Source organism: Chelonia mydas, chromosome 8, assembly GCF_015237465.2.
Source record: "Chelonia mydas isolate rCheMyd1 chromosome 8, rCheMyd1.pri.v2, whole genome shotgun sequence".
Lineage (NCBI taxonomy): Eukaryota > Metazoa > Chordata > Testudines > Cheloniidae > Chelonia > Chelonia mydas.
The window spans coordinates 40,823,024-40,848,172 of record NC_057854.1 but is presented as its reverse complement, the minus strand read 5'-3'; the positions used below and the strand labels follow the sequence as shown (position 1 = coordinate 40,848,172).

Below are 25,149 nucleotides of genomic sequence, written 5' to 3'. Positions count from 1 at the left end.
GGTGAGGATTTTACCTTGAACCAAGTCTAACCAAGTTCCTAGAAAGTGTTTTATCTTTATTTCTTTTGTAACTGTTTCTGACTTTAATGCCTTACACTTGTACTCACTTAAAACCCATCTCTTTGTAGTTAAATAACCATGTTTTATTATTTAATTAAAACTAAGACAGTGCTGTGTTTGAACTGAACTGTTTGGGTAACTCCAGTTAAGGTAACAAACTGTTGCATATTGACCCCTTACAGAAAAGGGCTGGAAAGAGCAGAACACATGTTTCTGGGGAAAATCCGGGTCTGGGAGTGTGTTGGGGTTACTCTGCAAGTGGTAATCAAGGCTGGTGGAAGCCAGTGTGACTAGCAGGTTGCGGGTATACGCAGACACTCGTTGTGGGGTGGGGACCTGCACGCTGGTAGCTGTTTGTGAGTGGCCCTGGTTGGAAGCTACAGCAGCAAAGCATTGTAAGGCACCCCAGGTTGCAGGGCAGGCAGTGATACAACACCTCACTGGTCTGGACGGCACGCTGGAATGTGACACTGTGTCACTGATTTTACCTCCATTAGGAAGCCAATCTGCAAGTCCGTGGACGTCTGCTGCCCCTCAACAGAGGTATGATGCTGGTATCAGAATGGGACACTGATGCTGAAAGAAGAGGCAACAATATATTCCTGTTGTGTATTGGGCATTGGCCTCTTTTTGTACCCTCCCTGTTGCTGTTTATTATAATTGTTTTCTGGTAATGCCTAGGATGGATCTAGAGATGCAAAAGTGAGTGGAGAGTGCACAATATAAAAGAATGGACGGGAATAAAAAGGCCAGGCTCTCAGCCCCAGTTCCTGCATTCCTCTCCCACCCCAGTGTAGAGGCGGGGGGAGTGGTATGTGTGAGGGATGGAGTGGAGCTGTCAGCAGCTCTCAGCTAGTGTACAGTCCTTGAAGTTAGAGCAGCCCTAGGCTGTGTCAGGGCCAAGGCAGCATGAGAATCACCATGACCAGGAGAATAAACTTACAGACCCACACAGCTTTGTGGGAAGGAGAGCAGGGAGTGACCTATGGATAAGGTTGCGAGTCAGTCACGGAGGTCATGAATACCATGACTTCTGCAGTTGCAGCGGCTGGTGTGGCTGGCCCCAGGGGCCACTGGAACAGAGCAGCAGCAGCGCCTCAGGGCCCCTCAGCTAAGATTTAGTCTGGGGTATTTATGGTAAAAGTCATGGACAGGTCAGGGACCATGAATTTTTGTTTATTGCCCATGACCTGTCTGTGACGGGTTTGGTCACAGAGATCCCCTTGGGACTGTTACCTGATGTGCTGCAATTACCTCTGAGCCTGTTTTCCCTGCCAGCTTGGGACATCCAGAACCCTGCCTTGTTGAGCCAGACACGCTAGCCTTCTGCAACACGGACCCAGGATCCGGGCCATGCCCCCAAAACTGCAGGCTTTTAAGTGAAAGCAGCTCTTCATATCTCTCTATCAATGTTATAGAGGGTGGACAAATTATGAGTTTACCCTGTATAAGCTTTATACAGAGTAAAACGGATTTATTTGGGGTTTGGATCCCATTGGGAACTGGGTGTCTGGGTGCTGGAGGCAGGTAACCTGCTAAGCTGTTTTCAGTTGAGTCTGCAGTTTTGGGGGCGTGGCCCGGACCCTGGGACTGTATTGCAGCAGGCTAGCATGTCTGGCTCAACAAGGCAGGGTTCTGGAACTCCCAAGCTGGCAGAGAAAACAGGCTCAGAGGTAATTCCAGCACGTCAGATGACAGTCCTAAGGGGGTCTCTGTGCCCAAAACTGTCACAGTGGTGTAGTCGAACACGATCTGTGCACAGTTGATTGCTTTGAAGCACTGGTAGTGATTTTAAGTGAGTTTTAAGTGTTGTGGTCGGAGAATAGACAAAATGGTCACTGGTGTGTTATTTTCTGTTTGCTTATTTCGGGTATGGAAAATAGAGGCAAGAAAATCAGCAAAATGAGTGAGAGTGAGACTCAGAAGAAGAGAGAACGCCACAGGTTGCAGATTGCTGAGAAGGAAAATGAACATAAAAGACAGATGGAATTAAGAAAAATGGAGATTAATGCGCAATTGGTCCAGGGAAAAAGCTGCTCACGAAAGAGCCATGGAAGCCCAAAGGTTAGTACAGCAAGCTGCTAAGGAGGAGAAGGAAAGAGAGAGGCAGCAAGCCCTGGAGCTAAGAAACAAAGAAATTGAGGCCCAGAGAGAAGCCCAAATTGAGACCCAGAAGCATGAACTGGCTGTAATGGAGTGGAAGAGACAAAACCCTTCAGCAGCTGGCTCCACTTCCCCCAAAATTCATAAATGGGAGAGGTTATGTCCACCATATGATGAATCCAGTGATATTGCAGAGTATTTCATCACCTTTGAGAGACTGTGCACTCTCCATGCGATTCCTGAGGATCAAAAGATGACTACTTTGGTTGCAAAATTGACTGGGAATGCTCTGGACATATTCAATAAGATGCCTATTGCTGATGCTTCAAACTATGGTATATTTAAGGAACTGGTTTTGAAACAGTTTCAGATTACACCTGAAACCTACAGGGTTAAATTCGGGAGCCTTAAGAGGGGAACTGGATTGAGTAATGTGGCCTATGTAAATGAAATGAGAGATTTGTTAGACAAGTGGGTGAGGGGAAAAGGCATTACAAGTTTGGAAGAAATGTGTGATTTAGTTACTCAGGAACAGTTCCTGAATATGTGCAGGGATGATGTATGCCCATCTTTAAAAAAGGGAAGAAGGAGGATCCTGGGAACTACAGGCCAGTCAGCCTCACCTCAGTCCCTGGAAAAATCATGGAGAAGGTCCTCAAGGAGTCAATTCTGAAGCACTTAGAGGAGAGGAAAGTGATCAGGAACAGTCAGTTTGGATTCACCAAGGGCAAGTCATGCCTGACTAATCTGCTTGCCTTCTATGACGAGATAACTGGTTCTGTGGATGAAGGGAAAGCAGTGGACGTGTTGTTCCTTGACTTTAGCAAAGCTTTTGATACGGTCTCCCACAGTATTCTTGCCAGCAAGTTAAAGAAGTATGGGCTGGATGAATGGACTATAAGGTGGATAGAAAGCTGGCTAGATTGTCGGGCTCAACGGGTAGTGATCAATGGCTCCATGTCTAGTTGGCAGCCAGTATCAAGTGGAGTGTCCCAAGGGTGGGTCCTGAGGCCGGTTTTGTTCAATATCTTCATTAATGATCTGGAGGATGGTGTGGACTGCACCCTCAGCAAGTTTGCAGATGACACTAAACTGGGAGGAGAGGTAGATACGCTGGAGGGTAGGGATAGGATACAGAGGGCCCTAGATAAATTAGAGGATTGGGCCAAAAGAAATCTGATGAGGTTCAACAAGGACAAGTGCAGAGTCCTGCACTTAGGATGGAAGAATCCAATGCACCGCTACAGACTAGGGACCGAAAGGCTTGGCAGCAGTTCTGCAGAAAAGGACCTAGGGGTTACAGTGGACGAGAAGCTGGATATGAGTCAACAGTGTGCCCTTGGCCAATGGCATTTTGGGCTGTATAAGTAGGGGCATTGCCAGCAGATCGAGGGACGTGATCGTTCCCCTCTATTCAACACTGGTGAGGCCTCATCTGGAGTACTGTGTCCAGTTTTGGGCCCCACACTACAAGAAGGATGTGGAAAAATTGGAAAGAGTCCAGCAGAGGGCAACAAAAATGATTAGGGGACTGGAACACATGAGTTATGAGGAGAGGCTGAGGGAACTGGGATTGTTTAGTCTGCGGAAGAGAAGAATGAGGGGGGATTTGATAGCTGCTTTCAACTACCTGAAAGGGGGTTCCAAAGGGGATGGCTCTAGACTGTTCTCAGTGGTAGCAGATGACAGAACAAGGAGTAATGGTCTCAAGTTGCAGTGGGGGAGATTTAGGTTGGATATTAGGAAAAACTTTTTCACTAGGAGGGTGGTGAAACACTGGAATGCGTTACCTAGGGAGATGGTGGAATCTCCTTCCTTAGAAGTTTTTAAGATCAGGCTTGACAAAGCCCTGTCTGGGATGATTTAATTGGGGATCGGTCCTGCTTTGAGCAGGGGGTTGGACTAGATGACCTCCTGAGGTCCCTTCCAACCCTGATATTCTATGATTCTATGAGTCTATGATGTAAAACAGTATTTGTGGGACAAAAAGGTGGATGCAGTGGGTGGATTAGCTGGGTTTGCAGACTCTTCCGAGCAGTCACAAGCTGCAATTAAACACAAACCACTGGCCGTGGGGGACAGGGTTGGGGGAAAGCAGAATCACCATTTTACCCCTAGGGAAAAGGAGGCTGGGAGGTCACCTCCCCATTCCCCTGTTTCTTGTCCCCCATCTGTATAAGTAGGGGCATAGCGAGCATGTATAAGTAGGGGCATAGCGAGCAGATCGAGGGACGTGATCGTTCCCCTCTATTCGACACTGGTGAGGCCTCATCTGGAGTACTGTGTCCAGTTTTGGGCCCCACACTACAAGAAGGATGTGGATAAATTGGAGAGAGTCCAGCGAAGGGCAACAAAAATGATTAGGGGTCTAGAGCACATGACTTATGAGGAGAGGCTGAGGGAGCTGGGATTGTTTAGTCTGCAGAAGAGAAGAATGAGGGGGGATTTGATAGCTGCTTTCAACTACCTGAAAGGGGGTTCCAAAGAGGATGGCTCTAGACTGTTCTCAATGGTAGCAGATGACAGAACGAGGAGTAATGGTCTCAAGTTGCAATGGGGGAGGTTTAGATTGGATATTAGGAAAAACTTTTTCACTAAGAGGGTGGTGAAACACTGGAATGCGTTACCTAGGGAGGTGGTAGAATCTCCTTCCTTAGACGTTTTTAAGGTCAGGCTTGACAAAGCCCTGGCTGGGATGATTTAACTGGGACTTGGTCCTACTTCGAGCAGGGGGTTGGACTAGATGACCTTCTGGGGTCCCTTCCAACCCTGATATTCTATGATTCTATGATTCTATGATCTCATGTACAAGGAGAGGAGCCCAGAAGGTGCTCTCATTGTAAGTCCACCGAGCACCTGAGGAATAAATGTCCTTGGCTGAGTGGGAACAGACCCACCAGGTAACACATGAAGCTGCTGCTTCTTAGAGTACAGGGGTATCCCAGGCTACTCCCTCTTTCCACACAGGATTTGTAAAGGTTGCTTCTACACAACCAAGCAGTGAGCATATGCATGCTGTTCAGCTTAATGGGAAAGCGCTCCAAGGTTGGAGGGATACTGGTGCAAAGATTTCTGTGGTCAAGAAGGACCTGATCTATGAGAAGGATTTGTTACCAGGAAAAATGGCAGAATTGGAATTGGTGGGAGGTTACAAAGTCCTTGCACCTTTAGCTAAGGTACACATGGAAACTGGTGATTTGCAGACTGAACTGACTGTCACAGCAGTGGCACACAATTTTGCACCATTTCTACTGGGGAATGACTTTTCTGATGTGGCAGAATCTGTCCCAGGGTTTGTTAGCAGCAAGAAGGAATCTTGTGCTGAAAGCCCCAGAGGGGAGGGTGATGTCACAGGGGCTGCTGGGGAAAAGGGAGAGTGTCTCTTTAATTCCTCTGGAGCAGGGGAAGATGGGCCATTGGGGGCAGGGATGGTCAAGACCAGTTCCTATAGCTCTGGGGTTTAAGACAGGTCTCTGTGGGATTGGGTGGATAGAGCCAGCTCCTGTCCCATGATCATCTCCCTGACTGCTGCTGACAGCTGCTGACTTCCAGGATCAATGGGTAGTGATCAACGGCTCGATGTCTAGTTGGCCGGCGGTATCAAGCGGAGTGCCCCATGGGTTGGTCCTGGGGCCGGTTTTGTTCAACATCTTTATTAATGATCTGGATGATGGGATGAATTGCACCGTCAGCAAGTTTGCCAATGACACTAAGCTGCAGGGAGAGGTAGATACACTGGAGGGTAGGGATAGGGTCCAGAGTGATCTAGACAAATTGGAGGAATGGGCCAAAAGAAATCTGATGAGGTTTGGCAAGGACAAGTGCAGAGTCCTGCACTTAGGACGGAAGAATCCCATGCACTGCTACAGGCTGGGGACAGACTGGCTAAGCAGCAGTTCTGCAGAAAAGAACCTGGGGATTACAGTGGACGAGAAGCTGGATATGAGTCAGCAGTGTGCCCTTGTTGCCAAGAAGGCCAATGGCATATTGGGCTGTATTAGTAGGAGCATTGCCAGCAGATCAAGGGAAGTGATTATTCCCCTCTATTTGGCACTGGTGTGGCCACACCTGGAGTATTGTGTCCAATTTTGGTCCCCCTACTACAGAAGGGATGTGGACAAATTAGAGAGAGCCCAATGGAGGGTAACGAAAATGATTAGGGGGCTGGAGCACATGACTTACGAGGAGAGGCTGAGGGAACTGGGGTTATTTAGTCTGCAGAAGAGAAGAGTGAGGGGGGATTTGATAGCAGCCTTCAAATACCTGAAGGGGGGTTTCAAAGAGGATGGAACTCGTCTGTTCCGAGTGGTGGCAGATGACAGAACAAGAAGCAGTGGTCTCAAGTTGCAGTGTGAGAGGTCTAGGTTGGATATTAGGTAAGGCTATTTCACTAGGAGGGTGGTGAAGCACTGGGATGTGTTACGCAGGGAGGTGGTGGAGTCTCCATCATTAGAGGTTTTTAAGGCCCGGCTTGGCAAAGCCTTTCCTGGGATGATTTAGTTGGTGTTGGTCCTGCTTTGAGCAGGGGATTGGACTAGATGATCTCCTTAGGTCTCTTCCAACCCTAATATTCTATGATTCTATAATAAGTTGCAGGTCAGCAGGGGACAGGCCCTGCCATAGGGTGCACAGGGACATCTATCCCGGAGATGGAAGTTGGAGTCCTGACAACCGCTGCGGTGGGAACAGACCCCAAGGGCTCTGTAGCTGGAAGCAAGCCCAACCTGAGTGAAAGTGGGGGATTTTGGTGGCCAGTGAAGTGTCTGTCATAGCTGGTAGTTGTGAGCCCACAGATGGATCAGGGTCACCTTCCCTTTTGGAGAACACTGGGGTGTCTGCCTCAGGGGGGAACCCAGAGAGGGATGTCCAGACGGAAGGTGAGGGGGGACAGGTGTCTTCCCACCTTTTGTAGGAAGGTATTTCTCCAGGAGAAGGGTGAAGGATCTGCATCTGAAATGCCAGACCCCTCACCTGTGGATCAGGTATTAAGGGAAGACCTGGGGTCAAATCTCCTGGAGGGGAGAGTCCACCCAGCTGACCTTTTGGGAACAGAGAATGGGATGACTGAGGGGATCTTACCAATCCAAAGCACTCCATTAAAAGATATTGTTTCTGCTATGCTTGTAGAAACTAACATTGTCTCTTCAGGGCAGGAGAAGGAAAAACTTTGCATTTGGGAAGCTTCACAAGCTGGTGGGGCCCAACACAAAGAGATTCCAGAGGGAGGAGCCGAGGGCAGGCATGGTTGCAGTGCACCCTTTCCTTGCCAAAACCCCAAACACATACCTGAATTGAAGCCTTCCTCAAAGAGAGAGGAGACTCTGTGTCTAAACCCCTACCACAAAGGGATTGGAAAATGCAATAGACCCTGAATAAGCTAAACTGTGTAAACAGAGCCTGTCCGCTGTAGATTTGCTGGTTATCTTATGTCTTTGACTACTTCACCTATGGGTCAAGACAAAGGAGTTAATACTAATGGTAAACGCTTTGAAGATGTGTGACATACCTGATCTCTGGAAAAAACTTTTGTACATGCTAGGGGTGGTGACAAGACAGTCCCACAAGCAGGTTGTTTTCAGCTTATACCTGTAAACAGGCTGGAAGCTCAGCACAGCAGCAAAAGCATAACAGGCCTACACTGCTGTGTGGAAGGGGAAACTGAGGCACACTGCCTCATGGCATTGGTGGCTAAATGCCAAGACTCCTACCTTTAACAGATATTGCTGTCTGCATTCTGTTAACAGTGCTACACCCCAACATGTTTTCGGGCACCTGGGGACCAGGAACCCAGAACTTTGCTAGAACCCCTGTGAATAGCATTATAGTGTTTAATAACGATGGATGGGGGTATGACCAGAGCTGAACCAGAAGTTTAAATGTACTGCCTCTGCTATGGATAGTGTCCAAGTCTCTGGCAGTAAGTTCAGGAGGAGGGTGTTACGTTGCACTCCGTATGCTTTATGAAAATATGCTTATGAATGTGAATATGATGTAACTGGAATATGCTTTATGCAAAAGGTCTCTTGTAAGGTATCATTACAAAGCTTATAATCTACTGAGTGTGTTCATCCTATTTGTATGCATTTATCATTCTTGTATCTGAAGCTAGAAATATGAAGTATAACTCTGAGGTCCTATTGTAATTATGCAAGGTGTGGGCCATTAATGGTGGTTTAGAATCTTGATGGCTCCCATTGACTAGGACAATTGGTTGTAAATGGTTTATTTACCTGAAAGCCTTTCTGTGTATATGTGGGCCAGCCCAGGGGTAATGAAGAATGAGGTCTCACAGGGACACTTGACCATGTCACCTGATAGTGAAATCCATCTTAAATCTGGTACTTTTCCATTTAGAAGGAGGGGTGGGGACCCAGAGAGACAAAAGATTCTCGCCTTGTGCCAAAGCTATAAAAGGAGCAGGACAGAGGGGGCTGCCAGTCATGAGAGAGCCCCTGTTTCCACCTAAGATGTCTGCTGGAGCTAACAAGGACTGTACCAGGGGAGAGGATTGGGCCTAGACTAGGAAGGAGTCTAGTCTGTGAAAGAAGTTTATTGGAACATCTCTGAGGGTGAGATATTACCTGTAATCAGTTTCTTTATGTATTAGGCTTAGACTTGCGTGTTTTTGCTTTATTTTGCTTGGTGACTTACTTTGTTCTGTCTGTTATTACTTGAAACCACTTAAATCCTACATTTTATACTTAATAAAATCACTTTTGTTTATTAGTAAACCCAGAGTAAGTGATTAATACCTGAGGGAGCAAATAGCTGTGCATATCTTTCTATCAATGTTATAGAGGGCAGACAATTTATGAGTTTATCCTGTATAAGCCTTATACAGAGTAAAATGGATTTATTTAGGGTTTGCATCCCATTGGGAACTGGGTATCTGAGTGCTGGAGTCAGGTAACCTGCTAAACTGTTTTCAGTTAAATCTGCAGCTTTGGGGGTGTGGCCTGGACCCTGGGTCTGTGTTGCAGCAGGCTAGCTTATCTGGCTCAACAAGGCAGGGTTCTGGAAGTCCCAATCTGGCAGGGAAAATGGGTTCAGAGGTAATTCCAGCATGTCAGGTGACAGTCCCAAGGGGGGTCTCTGTGGCTGAACCCGTCGCACTGTCCATGACTTTTACTAAAAATACCCATGACTAAATCTTAACCTTACCTCTGGACAGCTTAACCTATAGTTAAGATTGCCTAACATTTTCCATTGTAAGCCCCTCTTTTCAGTAGCTTGTTACTTTTCCAGACTTCAACTATAGGGGGTAAAATTTTCCATGCTTACTCTTTGCTTCAGGCTCAATTCTCTTAGTAAGGTTCAGCAAAAATGGTTCAGCTGTTTTCAAGAAAGAGAAAAATTGGTAATTTTGTTCAAGATGAATTCTTACAACTCTTTCTTTGAAGAGCTCTAATGTCTTTACACTTTGGCACAGGAAATTTGACAGGGACATAGCTCTGGGATCAGAGAGATGTCTTTTGCTGTCCTTATGAAAATCCACTCACACTTGGCAGAGTTAAAAGCCTCTGAAAAATCAACATTTGTACATGCTCAGTAGAGCTTGTTGGAAACTTGCTGCTGAAATCTTGGAACATGCCATCTTAAGTGAGCATGTTCCCACCTCCAGCCCCACAGGGCCACCTCCTTGGCAGTGGATGGTACACAGGCTAAACAGCAGCCCTGGGCCTAAGGAAAGATGTGCTGGGATGAGGGGAGCCAGGAGAGGCTCTGCTCTATGTGCTTCTGCTATCTGGTGTTCGTAATTCTATGCTACCCTAAGAAGCAAGCATCATTCTCTCCAGTTGACAGACGGGGCTACACAAGGTCACGTCCAGCAGAGCTGACAGTAGAACCCAAGTCTTTAATGTGACAGGTCTAAAGCTCATCCTGCCAGCCACATGGCCTCTTGGAATCAATGTGCCTAATCCATCCACTTGGCTGTGTTGTCAGTAACCACTAGCCCACACACCACTCCAAACCCAGGAATAGAATCCTGATTCACAACAGTTTTCTGCTGGTTAACAACTGGTTGTGTAACCCACTGGGAAAGTGAGTGTCACATCCCCTCTGGTGTTTGGGTTACAACTCTTACCTCAAAGGGTTAAGGTCTGTGCTGTGGCTCTAACACTGCTGATCCAGGCTATCTGACAGTCTGAGAACCACTGCTGACCTCTCCTCCTGCTCTGGGAGGATGTCACTTCTCTGCCTTCTCTGGTTTTGTAGTTTCCTTGCAATGGTGTTTTGCCAAAACAGTTTATTTTTGTTATTTCTAATTGCCTTTTATTAGGAGCTCTTGCTTCCCACAAGATCCAGGAAGTGGCTGAGATGTGCTTGGGTAAGGTAGGGTCAGCTGGTAGGGCATGCTAGCCTCTATTACTAGTGCTTGAGAGGGTCAAATAATGGCAAGGAAGGTACACTATGACTTGAATTCAGAGTACAACACCTAAGTGTGAAAATCCTATATTAAAAGATAACCTAAAATCTTTAATTTTTTTTAAAGTATATTTCCCCATAAATCATTTTCTCTTTCATGCAGTGTAATATTGTTTTGGCCAATAAATAGTGCCTTGCTGCAGGTTGTCAGCTCAAATACTGGAGCTTTTTCCCTCCCTCTGTATCTGGGAGAGTAATTCCACATTCTTTTAAATGCAGACCCATCCCAATAGACTTCAAACATGAGCCAACTGCAGTGGATTCACAAAGCCAAAATTCCACATGCAAAACATTTTGGGAGAGCACTGCACAACTCAGCCAAGAGGTCAAAAAAGAGGCATCTGAAAATGGTTCATGTGAATGTGATATCTTGGGTTGCTGGACTGACCACATATGGTGATCTACAAAGGAGGGTAAGGGATATGGATGTTTCTGTTTTTATTTGAGATCCCTCCCTCTTAATCTGGTTTGACTTATTCTCTAGTTGGGTCATATGAATTTCCTGCTGAATCGTCAGTATTTAAAAAGGCAGAAATGGCTTGACTGAATAAGGGCAGAACTGTGTTCTCAGATCACCACTGGTTTCAAAGTAGCAGCCATGTTAGTTTGTATTCGCAGATTTTTTTATTTATTTGTTAGTCTCTAAGGTGCCACAAGTACTCCTTTTCTTTTTGCAGATCACCACTGCGTCTCTCCACTACAATGTTCTGCTTTCCCAATATCTCTGAATCTGTTGCTGGGAGAACAGAATTTTGGAACATGATCTATATGTGGATAGATAGAGCAGAACTTTGCCCTAGGAGAGGAATCCACCAGTAGATACAAAAGGCCAGATTCTGCTGTCAGTTTCCCCCAGTGTAAATTTGAATTCAGAATTTGGCCCAAGAGGAGTATGGAGTTTTTTAGTTTGGGGGAAATTATATGACCAAATTCTGCTCTCAGTTACATCCATGCAACCCTGCTGAATTTGTCTCATAATTCCCAACTCCTTACACCTTCTCACCCCAGAGCATACAGTTAGAAACACAAGGGTAGTTACTCAACTGAAAAAAAAAGTATTATCTCCCGGTATAATATGAACAGAAATGTACATAGAACCTTTCATCCAAACACCCCAAAGTACTTGACAAATGTACAAATAGCTGTGCACACTGTGGGAAAAATTCTCTTCTCTGACCACAGTGCATATGCCTATTTTCTTCTTTGCACTCCTTCTGTGTCTGCAGTTTTCACTGACATCAATACAACCAGTACAACATACACAATAGACATCTGCACTGTGAATCAGAGTAGAGAAATTTGCACAGCACATACAGGGAAGACAACTCATCACTGAAGCACATCCACTTCTTGGTCAGATGCAGTAGCTTTTAAACAGGGTACAGCAGAACTATACAGAAGTCCAGATCAGAGAGTGAGGTAATCTTTTAACAAGGAAAACACAAATATTTCCCTTTAAAGGTCTCATGTACTGATGAATGGTGTACCAAGGTACTGGTCTCATGTACTGATGGCTTCAGAGGGAAGTACAGCAGAGGCTGTGCAGGAAAATGTAAATAAATGAGAGGTTAAAGCTTTTTTGTAATGATAAAGTTAACTATTAATTACTTGCAAACCTCTCTTCCAACAATAGGTGTCAACACACTTTTAATTAAGTACTTTTTTTGTCTTGACTGGCTGCCTTATTGTTGGTCTAGAAAGAGGAGGTTCCAGCTGGTAGCTTGTTTGATCAGTCTTTGTGTGTTGCAGTGACATGTGGTATACCGTTTAACACAATTTCCCAAAATAAGCAAGTGGTGGAAGTGATTTCAGGCAGTGGTTTCAGGCTGTTCTCTTGCAGGAGAAGAAATTGTACTGGCCATGTCACTAACTGTGGATTTCAGAAGGATTTAACAGAATTTGAATCTTGAGTCTCTTAGAAGAACGTAAGAACAGCCATACTGGGTCAGACCAATGGTCCATCTAGCCCAGTATCCTGTCTTCTGACAGTGGCCAATGCCAGGTGTCCCAGAGGGAATGAACAGAACAGGTAACCATAGAGTGATCCATCCCCTGTCGCCCATTCCCAGCTTCTGGCAGTCGGAGGCTAGGGACACCATCCCTGCCCATCCTGGCTAATAGCCATTGATGGACCTATCCTCCAGGAACTCATCTAGTTCTCTTCTGAACCCTGTTATAGTGTTGGCCTTCACAACATCCTCGGGCAAAGGATTCCACAGGTTGACTGTGTGTTGTGTGAAGAAATACTTCCTTTTGTTTGTTTTACACCTGCTGTCTATTAACAATACCTGAAAGTGTTACTGCATGCTCATGCCATAGTCAGCTAAAATTGTATGTGCCATTAGGAGATTGGAAGGAATGGCAGAATTGGAGGTGTGTGCTTTAGATAGAGCTTTTCCAACTCCACTTAAGGGACTGGATGAAAACAGAACTTGCTGCACTGAATCTTGAAGCAGTGATACAGACAGGTGTCTATGCCCAGAATCAATGAAGGGACCCTGTGTGAAAAGCCAGTTTATAAGTGGCTTAATGGGTGAATTGCTGGTGAAGGAAGGCAGATTCCACACTGGATAAGCCACTAGGTCTGATTTTCTGAATGCCTAAGAACATGAACCAGAGACTGGTGTTGCATAAAAATGTCAGCCTTTAATTTAAAGCCTCACAGGCATGCACTGAGCCAGCTGTAGCAACACATTGAAGTAGCTAACTGATGGAAAAATGATTATGTGCAAGCTCTTTGCTGGAGACCTATTAGTTAGGAGGGAGATTAATTTTTCCTGAATGGGTCACAGACCAAGCGTCATTTACAGGTGATATTGGGCATTGAATCATAGAATATCAGGGTTGGAAGGGACCTCAAGAGGTCATCTAGTCCAAACCCCTGCTCAAAGCAGGACCAATCCCCAACTAAATCATCCCAGCCAGGGCTTTGTCAAGCCTGACCTTAAAAACATCTAAGGAAGGAGATTCTAGCACCTCCCTAGGTAACCCATTCCAGTGCTTCACCACCCTCCTAGTGAAAAAGTTTTTCCTAACATCCAACCTAAACCTCCCTCACTGCAACTTGAGACCATTACTCCTCGTTCTGTCATCTGATACCACTGAGAACAGTCTAGATCCATCCTCTTTGGAACCCCCTTTCAGGTAGTTAAAAGCAGTTATCAAATCTCCCCTCATTCTTCTCTTCTGCAGACTAAACAATCCCAATTCCCTCGGCCTCTCCTCATAAGTCATGTGCTCCAGCCCCCTAATCATTTTCGTTGCCCTCCGCTGGACCCTTTCCATTTTTTCCACATCCTCCTTGTAGTGTGGGGCCCAAAACTGGACACAGTACTCCAGATGAGATCTCACCAATGTCGAATAGAGGGGAATGATCACGTCCTTCGATCTGCTGGCAATGCCCCTACTTATACAGCCCAAAATGCTGTTAGCCTTCTTGGCAACAAGGGCACACTGTTGACTCATATCCAGCTTCTCATCCACTGTAACATGTAGGTCCTTTTCTGCAGAACTGCTGCCTAGCCATTCGGTCCCTAGTCTGTAGCAGTGCATGGGATTCTTCTGTCCTAAGTGCAGGACTCTGCACTTGTCCTTGTTGAACCTCATCAGATTTCTTTTGGCCCAATCCTCTAATTTGTGTAGGTCCCTCTGTATCCTATCCCTACCCTCCAGCATATCTACCACTCCCCCCAGTTCAGTGTCACCTGCAAACTTGCTGAGGGTGCAGTCCACACCATCCTCCAGATTATTAATGAAGATGTTGAACAAAACCGGCCCCAGGACCAAACCTTGGGGCACTCCGCTTGATACCGGCTGCCATCTAGACATGGAGCCATTGATCACTATGTGTTGAAATAGCTACCCAACCAAGGAAAAGGACTCCCGGCAGGCTAGAGGATGCAGTGAGGCTTCTAAATCCTAGGGTAGCCTTGTCAAAAGCTGCCCAGATTCCTGTTATCCTGACAATGGCGATGTTTCTAACTGGAAATTCACAATAGTATTAGGTCTTGTTTACACTACTTCGTGGGTACCTCAGCCCCCCGTAGGAGGCTGTAGTTCACAGAGTCTGGCGGCTTAAGAACATAAGAACAGCCATACTGGGTCAGACCAAAGGTCCATCTAGCCCAGTATCCTGTCTTCCGACAGGGGCCCTATGCCAGGTACTCCAGAGGGAATGAACAGAATAGTAATCATCAAGTGATCCATCCCCTGTCACCCATTCCCAGCTTCTGGCAAACAGAAGCTAAGGACACCATCCCTGCCCATCCTGGCTAATAGCCATTGATGGACCTATCCTCCATGAATTTATCTAGTTCTTATTTGAACCCTGTTATTGTCCTGGCCTTCACAACATCCCTGGCAAAGAGTTCCACAGATTGACTTGTGCGTTGTGTGAAGAAATACTTCCTTTTGTTTGCTTTAAATTAGCTGCCTATTAATTTCATTTGGTGACCCCTAGTTCTTGTGTTATGAGAAGGAGTAAATAACACTTCCTTATTTACTTTCTCCACAGCAGTCATGATTTTATAGACCTCCATCATATCCCCCCTTAGTCATCTCTTTTCCCAGCTGAGAAGTCCCCATTTTATTAATCTCTCCCCGTACGGCAGCCATTGCATGCCTCTAATCATTTTTGTTGCCCTTTTCTGTATCTTTTCGAATTCCAATATATCTTTGTTGGGATGGGACGACCACATCTGCATGCAGTATTCAAGAGGTGGGCATAGCATGAATTTATATTGAGGCAATATGATATTTTCTGTCTTATTATTTATCCCTTTCTTAATGATTCCCAATATTCTGTTAGCTTTTTTGACTGCCACTGCACATTGAGTGGATGTTTTCAGAGAACTATCCACAATGACTCCAAGATCTCTTTCTTGAGTGGTAACAGCTAATTTACACCCCATCATTTTGTATATATAGTTGGGATTATGTTTTCCAGTGTGCGTTACTTTGTGTTTAGCAACACTGCATTTCTTGTGCGATTTTGTTGCCCAGTCGCTCAGTTTTGTGAGATCCCTTTATAGCTCTTTACAGTCTGCTTTGGACTTAACTTGAACATTGCTTACCCTGGATGGTAGTTTACGGGATGATCTTCTCTGGAGGGAGGAACTCCAGAAATATCTTTGCAGAACCTACACACACAGAACCTGAACTTCCTGATCCAGCCCACTCGGTTATGGCGTCATGGACTCAGCAACGGTTGACTCTTTAGGTTGCAACAGTAAGAGTGTGTCTGACTGCAAAATGTCTCACTTCCATGAAGTCAGCGTTAGTCCTGTGCAGTTGGGTGTGATATTAGAGGAGTTAGATATGTTCATTGTTGATGGCTGTACGTGGGAAGGGGAAGGAAATTTGTTTTGGCGGTGAAGAGTCTGTGGGTGTTAAGTTTCAGTGGAGGACATGTGACCCGAGGTCCCTTTCAAGAGTATCCAGTCTTGAAATTTCTTGGCAAGTTCCTGGAGTTTTATGATTACGTTGATAATAGAAAATGCACACTAGCAACCTTCATTCTGGGCGTGTGTGTGTGTGTAGTTAGGCTCACATTCTGTCTACTTCTGCAGCAGGCATGCAAGGGAAAAGCACTAAGCCTATTCTGCCACTCTTACCCATCCTGAATAATGCCTTACTCTACTGGCTTTCCCATTGCTTTAACTGGGCCTGTGTGTATAATAAGATTGTACCCAAGGTGAACAAAGGTGGCAGAATTGAGTCCATAGGTTGTAAAATGCTGTAGGAACCTTCTAGATGAAAAGCACTGTAGAAAAGCAAGGTATTATCTGGGTTTTTTGTATTTAGATAGCAGTTGGGATCTCCAGTCGAGGATGAGGGCTTCATTTTGGACAGACAAGTAACAAAGAAGAGGGTCCTGTCTGTGACTCCATGTTAAGGCTGTTATAGTGCTTGAGGAATTCACACTTGATACTCGGTGGATGAAATCTAAGTATAGAACACACAACCACTTCGGGGTTTGTGCCCTGGTTTGTGAAGGTCTGTCCTGAGGTTGGCACCCATGTTCATGAGCCACTGCAGACAGCCTGACACTGGAGTAGTCATGGCAGGATTTACATGCCACGGGTCAATTGGATTGATCAGTCATAACCCAGTGCTGTTAAAAGTTTAAACTTGCCATTGAGAGTTTAGATGTCATATGATGGGTTTCAGACAAAAGACCTCGAACAGCTATGCTTGCAGAGGGGAATATCCTTTTAAAGGAAAACCCCAGATCAGGAACTGAGAGCTTTGCTCATAAGTTTTGACGAAGCATCCGAGGATCTTCCTGCCCCAGAAGCCCTAGAAGCCACTGCAGTGTTAGCATTTATATAGCAATTTGCAAATTATTTATCGTTTTCACTGTTCCATGTACTGAAAGTTAGGTACACCTTGGTACCTGCTGTATGTCACTGACCAAAGGCTGTTCCTGTAGAGAGTTGCCTCTGTAATTGTTACCAAGTCTGCTTACTGTGCTGCTGATCCCCTGCTGTACACTGCCCCTCCATGCCAATGTACATCCCTTGCCCCCTCCAGGTCCCCCCAACAGCACATGCCAGCTGCATGATACCACTGTGCACATGCCACAAGCCAGCTGCCCATCCAACATGCATCCCTGTCATTGCAGTACTTCCCAGCTGAATTCCTTCTCCAAAGGCACGCACACCCCAGTCTGTTAATGCTACTCATACCAACCAGCATGACATCGATCCTGGGTAAAATGATGGAACAGCTGATACAGGTCTTTATATTTCCACCTTTTACCTCTTTACCATTAATACCAATCAAATGGGGCTTGTCAAATAAACGTAATATCATGCTTTGACAAGATCACAGGTCTTGTTTAAAAATGGAAAATCTGCTGACATAATATACTTTGGCTTCTGTCGGGCGTTTGATTTAGTACCACACAACATTCTGATGAAAAACTCATTATATAAACAAGAAAGCATAAAATTGCTGCTTGTAAGATCTGCAGCTGACAGAAAGCTTGTTGGAGTCGGTGAATAATGATGAGTCCAAGTCACAGATACACAGTGAGCTGGATTGCTTTGCTGTGTGTGTGCAGTCAAACAACATGTGTTTTAATACAGCCAAATGTGAGGTCATACATACATACATCAAGAGACAAAGAATGCAGGCCATACCTACGAAACGTGGGACTGTGTCCTGGGAAGGACATAGGGGGCATGATGGAAATCAGCTGAACATAAACTCATAGTGCCTAAAAAGGTTGCCTAGCTGAGAACCGCCTCACTCTCTGAACTGTATGGCCACAGCTGGGACCAGCAGAAGTGCTTGAGCTGGAGTCCCGTTGGTAGAGACGAGTGGGATGCTGGCAGTGTGTTCTCTGGGAAAGCCCGCAACTCAGGAATTTAGCCCCTCCCTGATCTGAAGTAGCCACAGTTTGGATCTACAAGATGCTTTGCAAGGCCCACTGTCTATCCCAGGAATTTGAAAATTTACGAGGAGGGGGTATTGCAAGGGTAAGAAATGGCAGTGGGGAGTGGGATTTGACAGCTAGGATGTAGCATGGATAGAGTCCCTTCAGCATTTTGATAAATCTAATAACTAAATAACCAACTGAATGCAGACTCCCAGGGTGATGCTGCAGCAAGAAACACTAACACGGTACTTAGACATATAAGCAAACAGCTAGCCAGTAAGAGCAGGAAGATTACATTAAATAAATGTGGAGGTGTGAGACCATTTCTGGATCCTGTGTCCATTTCTGGGGTCCACACTTCAAAAAGGATTTTGAAAAATTGAAAGACGCTCAGAGAAGGGCTCCAAAAATGAATCCAGGACTGGAACCTGCCTTGCAGTCCTGCTGTGAGGAGCTCTTACTAAAGAAGTAACAAAGAGAAGGTCAAGAGGTGACTTGCTTATGATCTGTAAGTACCAACACACAGAGGAAATACCGGAAGGCTTTTTAATCTAGCAGCCAAAGGCATAATAAATTTCAGTGGCTGGACACTGAAGCCAGCCCATTTCAAAAAGGAAATAAGGTTTAAATTTTGAACAGTGAGGATAATTAACCATGGGAACAGATTACAAATCGGGGGCTTGTCCATCACTTGATGATGATTTAAATCAAGTTTGGATGGCTCTTTCTACAACTCTGACCCAGACTAGTTTAATCACTAGCTTTTGGGCTCGGTGCAGGAATCATTGGATGAGATACTCTGGCATGGGTTATGTGTGAGTGTCATGGATCCACAGGATCTGTGCTATGCCCCACCTTAACAGTCCCTGGAGGAACCCCTTCAGTGTACCAGACCCCCCCCCCCCAAAGGGGCCCAACTCTTCCTTACACACAGCCTCAACCACGGCAGGACTGAGCCTCTAGGCTCAAGCACTCATTTCACACTGGGAGTGCTGCCCAGCGAGTCCCACTGAGCTACACTCCTGGTCAGAGATGTTCAGGGAACCATGCATCTTAGCAAGTATTTGCAGTGACACTCGGAAGCCTTTTCAAACACAGAGTCATTTTTATTAGTCAACCTCAGAAAGTCCTCGTGTTAGCAGAGAGAGACAACCATTAAGACACAGTCCATCCCGCTCAAGCTAGTGCTCCAGCCAGCCAGGCTGCTGTGGAATCCATATCTGTCCCTCTCCGTCTGTTTCTTTGTCAGACCCAAGTGAGAGCTGTTGATTCTCTGCAAAAGCCAGTGTTTATCCCAGGTACCTGACACCTTTTGGTCCAGTCTCATCCTCCTGCAGACTCATGCTGAGTTCATAGAATCATAGAAGATTAGGGTTGGAAGAGACCTCAGGAGGCCATCTAGTCCGACCCCCTGCTCAAAGCAAGACCAACTCCAACTAAATCATCCCAGCCAGGGCTTTGTCAAGCCCGGCCTTAAAAACCTCTAAGAATGGAGGTTTCCACCACCTCCCTAGGTAAGCCATTCCAGTGCTTCACCATCCTCCTAGTGAAATAGTGTTTCCTAATATCCAACCTAGACCGCCCTCACTACAACTTGAGACCATTACTCCTTGTTCTGTCATCTGCCACCACTCGGAACAGCCGAGCTCCATCCTTTTTGGAACCCCCCTTCAGATAGTTGAAGGCTGCTATCAAATCCCCCCTCACTCTTCTCTTCTGCAGACTAAACAAGCCCAGTTCCCTCAGCCTCTCCTCGTAAGTCATGAGCCCCAACCCCCTGATAATTTTCGTTGCCGTCCACTTTGTCAACATCCTTTCTGTAGTGGGGGCCCCAAAACTGGACGCAATACTCCAGATGTGGCCTCACCAGTAGCGAATAGAGGGGAATAATCACTTCCCTCGATCTGCTGGCAATGCTCCTGCTAATGTTCACATGATTCGCCTGCCAGTTTCCTATGGTAGGGGTCAGTTGCACAGTCTTTGGGCTCCCATTGTCTTTTTGGATGCTCCATTGATTTTGGTCTGTCTCAGCCAAACCTTTGTTGATCCATTTATACCATCCCTGACAGATCTAAGACATGCACACCTGATGTCTCCTGCTCTGCCCAGGGAGCATTTAACCCTTTTGCACCCACTAGCAATCCCTAGTCAAGTCGCACGTGCGTATCAAGTAGATCACACCATACACATCATTCATTAAACAAATTACAGAAAATTCCCACTTCGTCACAGTGGGAGGTCAGACTGGGTGGTCATTATAAACCCTTCTGCCATTAATATCAATGAACAGGGCCAACTCTTGTATAGTAATAGAGGAACTACGGCCCAAGATCCACCAATCTGTGCTTGGGGCAGTGGAGGATGATGTGTCCTTTTTTCTGCCAGTTTCATAGCTGAGAAAATGTAATTAGATAATGAAGCAGCTCAGTTCTTTGGCAGGATCTATGCCCCAAGCAGGGTACTTCTGAGCATGGGAGCATGTATGGTGACAGAGGCATGGAAGCGGCAGAGCTGGTGCATGACAGTCATAGCATTAAGGCAATCTAGTACAATCTTGGAGTTTTAGTCAACACACTTGGCAATTTTAAGGAACTCACACAGTACTCAAAAGGGGCTTCAGAGCAGTGTAGCCTGCTGTGTATCCAGCATCGTCAGAGCTGGGAGCTCCGTGTCTGCCTGGCACCTGACATGAGAGGCAGTGCTGTGTCAGACTCCAAAGTTAACAACCTAAGGAAACATTGGTTGTACACATGCACATCAGTGTGTGCAAAGTGCCAGCAGGGAGCCACCGTTGTCAGTGTGCACAGGACAAAAGGCCAGGCAGGGTTTACAGGGCAAAACCTCCATTGATTTCAATGAGCATTTTGCCTGAGTAGGGACTTATGTTATGAATGCAGGATTTTACCCATAGACTGTACAATGCAGTGAGATGAAAGTGGCAGTATAAATCCTGGAAACCAGAAATTCTATCACATGTAACCACAGGGACCCCCCCGCCCCAAATGCGTCAGCAACAGGGCTCAGGCCAGGGACTTTCCGCTCCTCAACACAAACCTGTGCCACTTGAGCCAAAGGAGTGAGTGTTATCCTGTGTGTGGCCCAGGCACTAGCAGGGGACGTGACACATTCGTGACACAGCTGTCTGCTAGATAGCAGTGGGACGTTAGAGATCAGGAGTTCTGGGTTGTATTCTGGCTTGGGGAGGGGGAGTGTTGTCCAATGGTTCGAGCTGTGGTTACAGTCAGGATAGCCATCTTAGATCCTGCATGTTCATTCTGGAAGACATTGTACCTAAGCGGATGAGACTTGGCCTGCCATATTAGAGAATGGGATTCTGCTCCCTGCAGCAACCTTGTGCAACTGCTCAGTCAACTCATTTGTACAATAGGGGAAATGATACTTGCTAGTGATCTAGAGTCTATGGCCATACTTGGTAGTAAGGGCTTGAAGTGGGTAGCAATGTGCACACTGGAAGAACAGAGTTTAGAACTTATGGCCTCCTGGTTCCCAGCCCAGGGCCCTTTCCCCTAAGACAGTGGTTTTCCACCTGAGTTCCATGGACCCCTGCAGGACCACAGACTATGTCTAAGATTTCCAAAGCACCTCCATTCAAAATTTCTTAGGGGTCCGCAAATGAAACAAGGTTGAAAACTACTGCGCTAAGTCAAAGGGCACTTTGAGGGCAAGTCTCAGGCTCTCTCCATGTCCACTCTGTGGAACATCACCCAGCCCGGTGGTGCTGCAGGATGGGTCAGAGGCCTGCCTATAATGATATGCTCTAGCACTAGATGTCTCTGTGCTGTATTAAAAGTTCCAGAAAGGGGAGTGGTCATAGATGGCTCATGAACCGCTGGCTGGGGGAAGCTAGCCCCCCAGCCCTGCCCCTTCCACCCTCCCTCCCCCGTGGCCACTGGACCCTGCCCCAGGCTAGCACCCCCAGCCCTGGAGCGCCGGGAGAGAAGGCAGGCAGCATGGCCCTACCAGCCCCTGGAGCCAGGCAGCAGAGTGGAAGCAGGAGGCCTGGGGGCGGAGCATGGGTGGGACCATGCCTGGCTGTTTGGGGAGGCATAGCCTGCTGCAGCCTATGGTACCCGCCACCCAAGGGAGTGGTCTCCTGGAGAGACTTGAAATGAAAGTGGCTTGTTTTGTCTGTGGCTTCTTGTTCTCTCTATGTGGCAGCTAGTTAAGAACAACATTAGGAAGCCCCCTCTTCTCACCCCAGAAAGGGGTCCTGAAGAATAGTTAGGCAGCAGATCTCTGTCTAGTGAAGGCATTTCTAACTGTCAAGGCATGCCATTCAGGCTAGCAATAATGCAAGCTCCAAGCACGTTGTGACCAAGGGCCTGAATTTGGAAAATGCCAGAGGCAGTAAAATCACAGCTCTCTCTTTCTCTCTCAATTTCCTAGGAAGTGTCCAGAAACCTCACCAGAGAGAACAAGCCATTCACAGGGAACATGGATGCAATTTGGAGTGAGCCAAACACAAGGGACAAGGAAAACTGTTCCAGCAGTATCTCTAACAGCCTCCCGGACATCCAGAGCTCCCTGCAGAGGGATGCTGCAGCTGCGTACACCCACACTGAGGTATGGCAAGCTGCCTTCTCCTGGCTGCCCGTGGAGCTCTTGTGCAGCCAAGTCCCAGGAACCCCGTTCCAGTCCAAGAGCACTCAGTGCCGCCGGTGCAGCCAATGCTCAGCAGTAGGACTGGTGAAAGGTGTTGAGGGAGAAATGTACTGGAGCTGTAGGGCTAACTCTAACATCAGCAAAAAGAAAAGGAGTACTTGTGGCACCTTAGAGACTAACCAATTTATTTGAGCATAAGCTTTCGTGAGCTACAGCTCACTTCATCAGATGCATACTGTGGAAAGTACAGAAGATCTTTTTATACACACAAACCATGAAAAAATGGGTGTAGATTACCACTACAAAAGGTTTTCTCTCCCCCCACCCCACTCTCCTGCTGGTAATAGCTTATCTAAAGTGATCACTCTCCTTACAATGTGTATGATAATCAAGGTGGGCCATTTCCAGCACAAATCCAGGTTTAACAAGAAAGTCGGGGGGGGAGGGGGATAGGAAAAAACAAGGGGAAATAGGTTACCTTGCATAATGACTTAGCCACTCCCAGTCTCTATTCAAGCCTAAGTTAATTGTATCCAATTTGCAAATGAATTCCAATTCAACAGTCTCTCGCTGGAGTCTGGTTTTGAAGTTTTTCTGGTGTCATATAAAGTTGCGATATTACAACAGAAAAACTTCAAAACCAGACTCCAGCGAGAGACTGTTGAATTGGAATTCATTTGCAAATTGGATACAATTAACTTAGGCTTGAATAGAGACTGGGAGTGGCTAAGTCATTATGCAAGGTAACCTATTTCCCCTTGTTTTTTCCTATCCCCCTCCCCCCCGACTTTCTTGTTAAACCTGGATTTGTGCTGGAAATGGCCCACCTTGATTATCATACACATTGTAAGGAGAGTGATCACTTTAGATAAGCTATTACCAGCAGGAGAATGGGGTGGGGGGAGAGAAAACCTTTTGTAGTGGTAATCTACACCCATTTTTTGATGGTTTGTGTGTATAAAAAGATCTTCTGTACTTTCCACAGTATGCATCCGATGAAGTGAGCTGTAGCTCACGAAAGCTTATGCTCAAATAAATTGGTTAGTCTCTAAGGTGCCACAAGTACTCCTTTTCTTTTTGCGAATACAGACTAACATGGCTGTTACTCTGAAATCTGAACATCAGGGTTGGAAGTTGGTGGACTTAGGCATCCTCACGTGGCAATATGTGATGGGAGTTGCATCCCCTTGTTATCCTGATGCCTGTAGGTGGCAGGACAGAACAGCTGCTTTCCCACGGAGACCCCTCCTTTGCCACTGCACGCCAGGCATGGCTTTGGATTGGGCACATCTTGTTGTCCAGGCTCGGGTTCCTCGACCTTTGCATCTCACGCTCAGGTCTCTCCGGGTGGTCGGCCCCCACTCTGCCATGCAGTGTGTCTCTTACAGGCAGGGAGGGAGTCACCAGCAGCTACACCCTGCATTGAAATTGTCCCTGTTGCAGCCAGACTTGTTCTTGTGGCTTTAGGCCCTGGGGAGAGGAGCAGGCTTGGTGGCTCTGGAGACTTACTGTCATAGAGCAAGACAGGCAGCACTGCAGGCTTCCCCTGCATGTGAACCTGAGCTCTGACCCGAGGACAGTGGGGTTCCACCTCCATGACTCATTGCGTGCTCAACCTCTGCTCAGACTGCTTAGACAGGCTCCACTGGAGAGGACCTGATGGTGCCTCATTGGCATACATGTCTGATTTTACCATGGGCACCAAACAGCCTCCAGCTGGTCCCTGCTGGTCTATGGTGGGTTAGCACGGACAGGCTGGCTGGCAGGGGCTGGCTCCATCCCTCCCTTCTCTTCCCTGCAGAGCTGTTCTCCCACTCACCCTCATCATGACTGTAACTGGCGCAGCTGCTCAGAGCTGTGGGATCAGACCCGTAAGGCACTTGGCAGTGCCACGGGCACCATGACTTGGAGGCACGCACTGAAGGTGCTTCAGCTGCTAGGTCACATAAACACCCAGAGCCATGGCTGAGAGGAGTGGTATTTTACTAGGCCTGGCAGGAAGGGGAAGGGTTGAAAACACCATGGCTTCAGCTGTTACAATTCAAGATAAAACAGTCGCATTCGTGGCTTGGCCCTGGGGGCACCCAGCCGAGGGTTCAGACTCTCTTGTGCCTGGGGTGCCTGCTCCAATCTCGTCCTTTAGGACAGGCAATCAGGAAACTTGCAGATACCTTGCCCAGGATCAGCCCATGGCATTTCTCATTGGGGCCCCTCTAGTTACAACAGCACTTCCTGCACAGTTGCTGCTAGCGGCTGCTCCAGACACAGCAACCATTAGACTACTAGGCTTGGTGTATAATTGAAATGGAATATATGGGGCAAAGGTGTTACTGCACGCCAATCCCTCTCCCGTGTTAAACCAGGTCTGGGCCCAGGAGATGGTGGGGGTGGCAGCCATGATGGTGAAGCTTGCTCCAGTAGCGTCTCTCTGGTTTTTGCCCCTCTTTCTGTAAGGAACCCCAAAGGGGGTGGCGGGTGGAACAGCCTCATTATTTTGTCCACCACTGAGTCCTAATATCAGACATTCCAATTTTGATGTTTTTAACAAGCATAAC

General features: G+C 46.7%; 1 protein-coding gene across 3 annotated transcripts in view; it reads left to right on the top strand.

Annotated features, from left to right (window-relative positions):
- Positions 1-25,149, top strand: part of OLFML2B (olfactomedin like 2B) — a 98,480-nt gene that overhangs the window by 24,875 nt on the left and 48,456 nt on the right. For 2 of the 3 annotated variants that reach the window (XM_007056301.4, XM_037907194.2), the window contains one exon: positions 22,379-22,555. In XM_007056301.4, the coding sequence (XP_007056363.3) occupies positions 22,379-22,555 (177 nt within the window). Of the gene's footprint in view, positions 1-10,809; positions 11,004-22,378; positions 22,556-25,149 lie in introns of all 3 variants that reach the window. The other variant, XM_043552965.1, reaches the window with a different exon arrangement.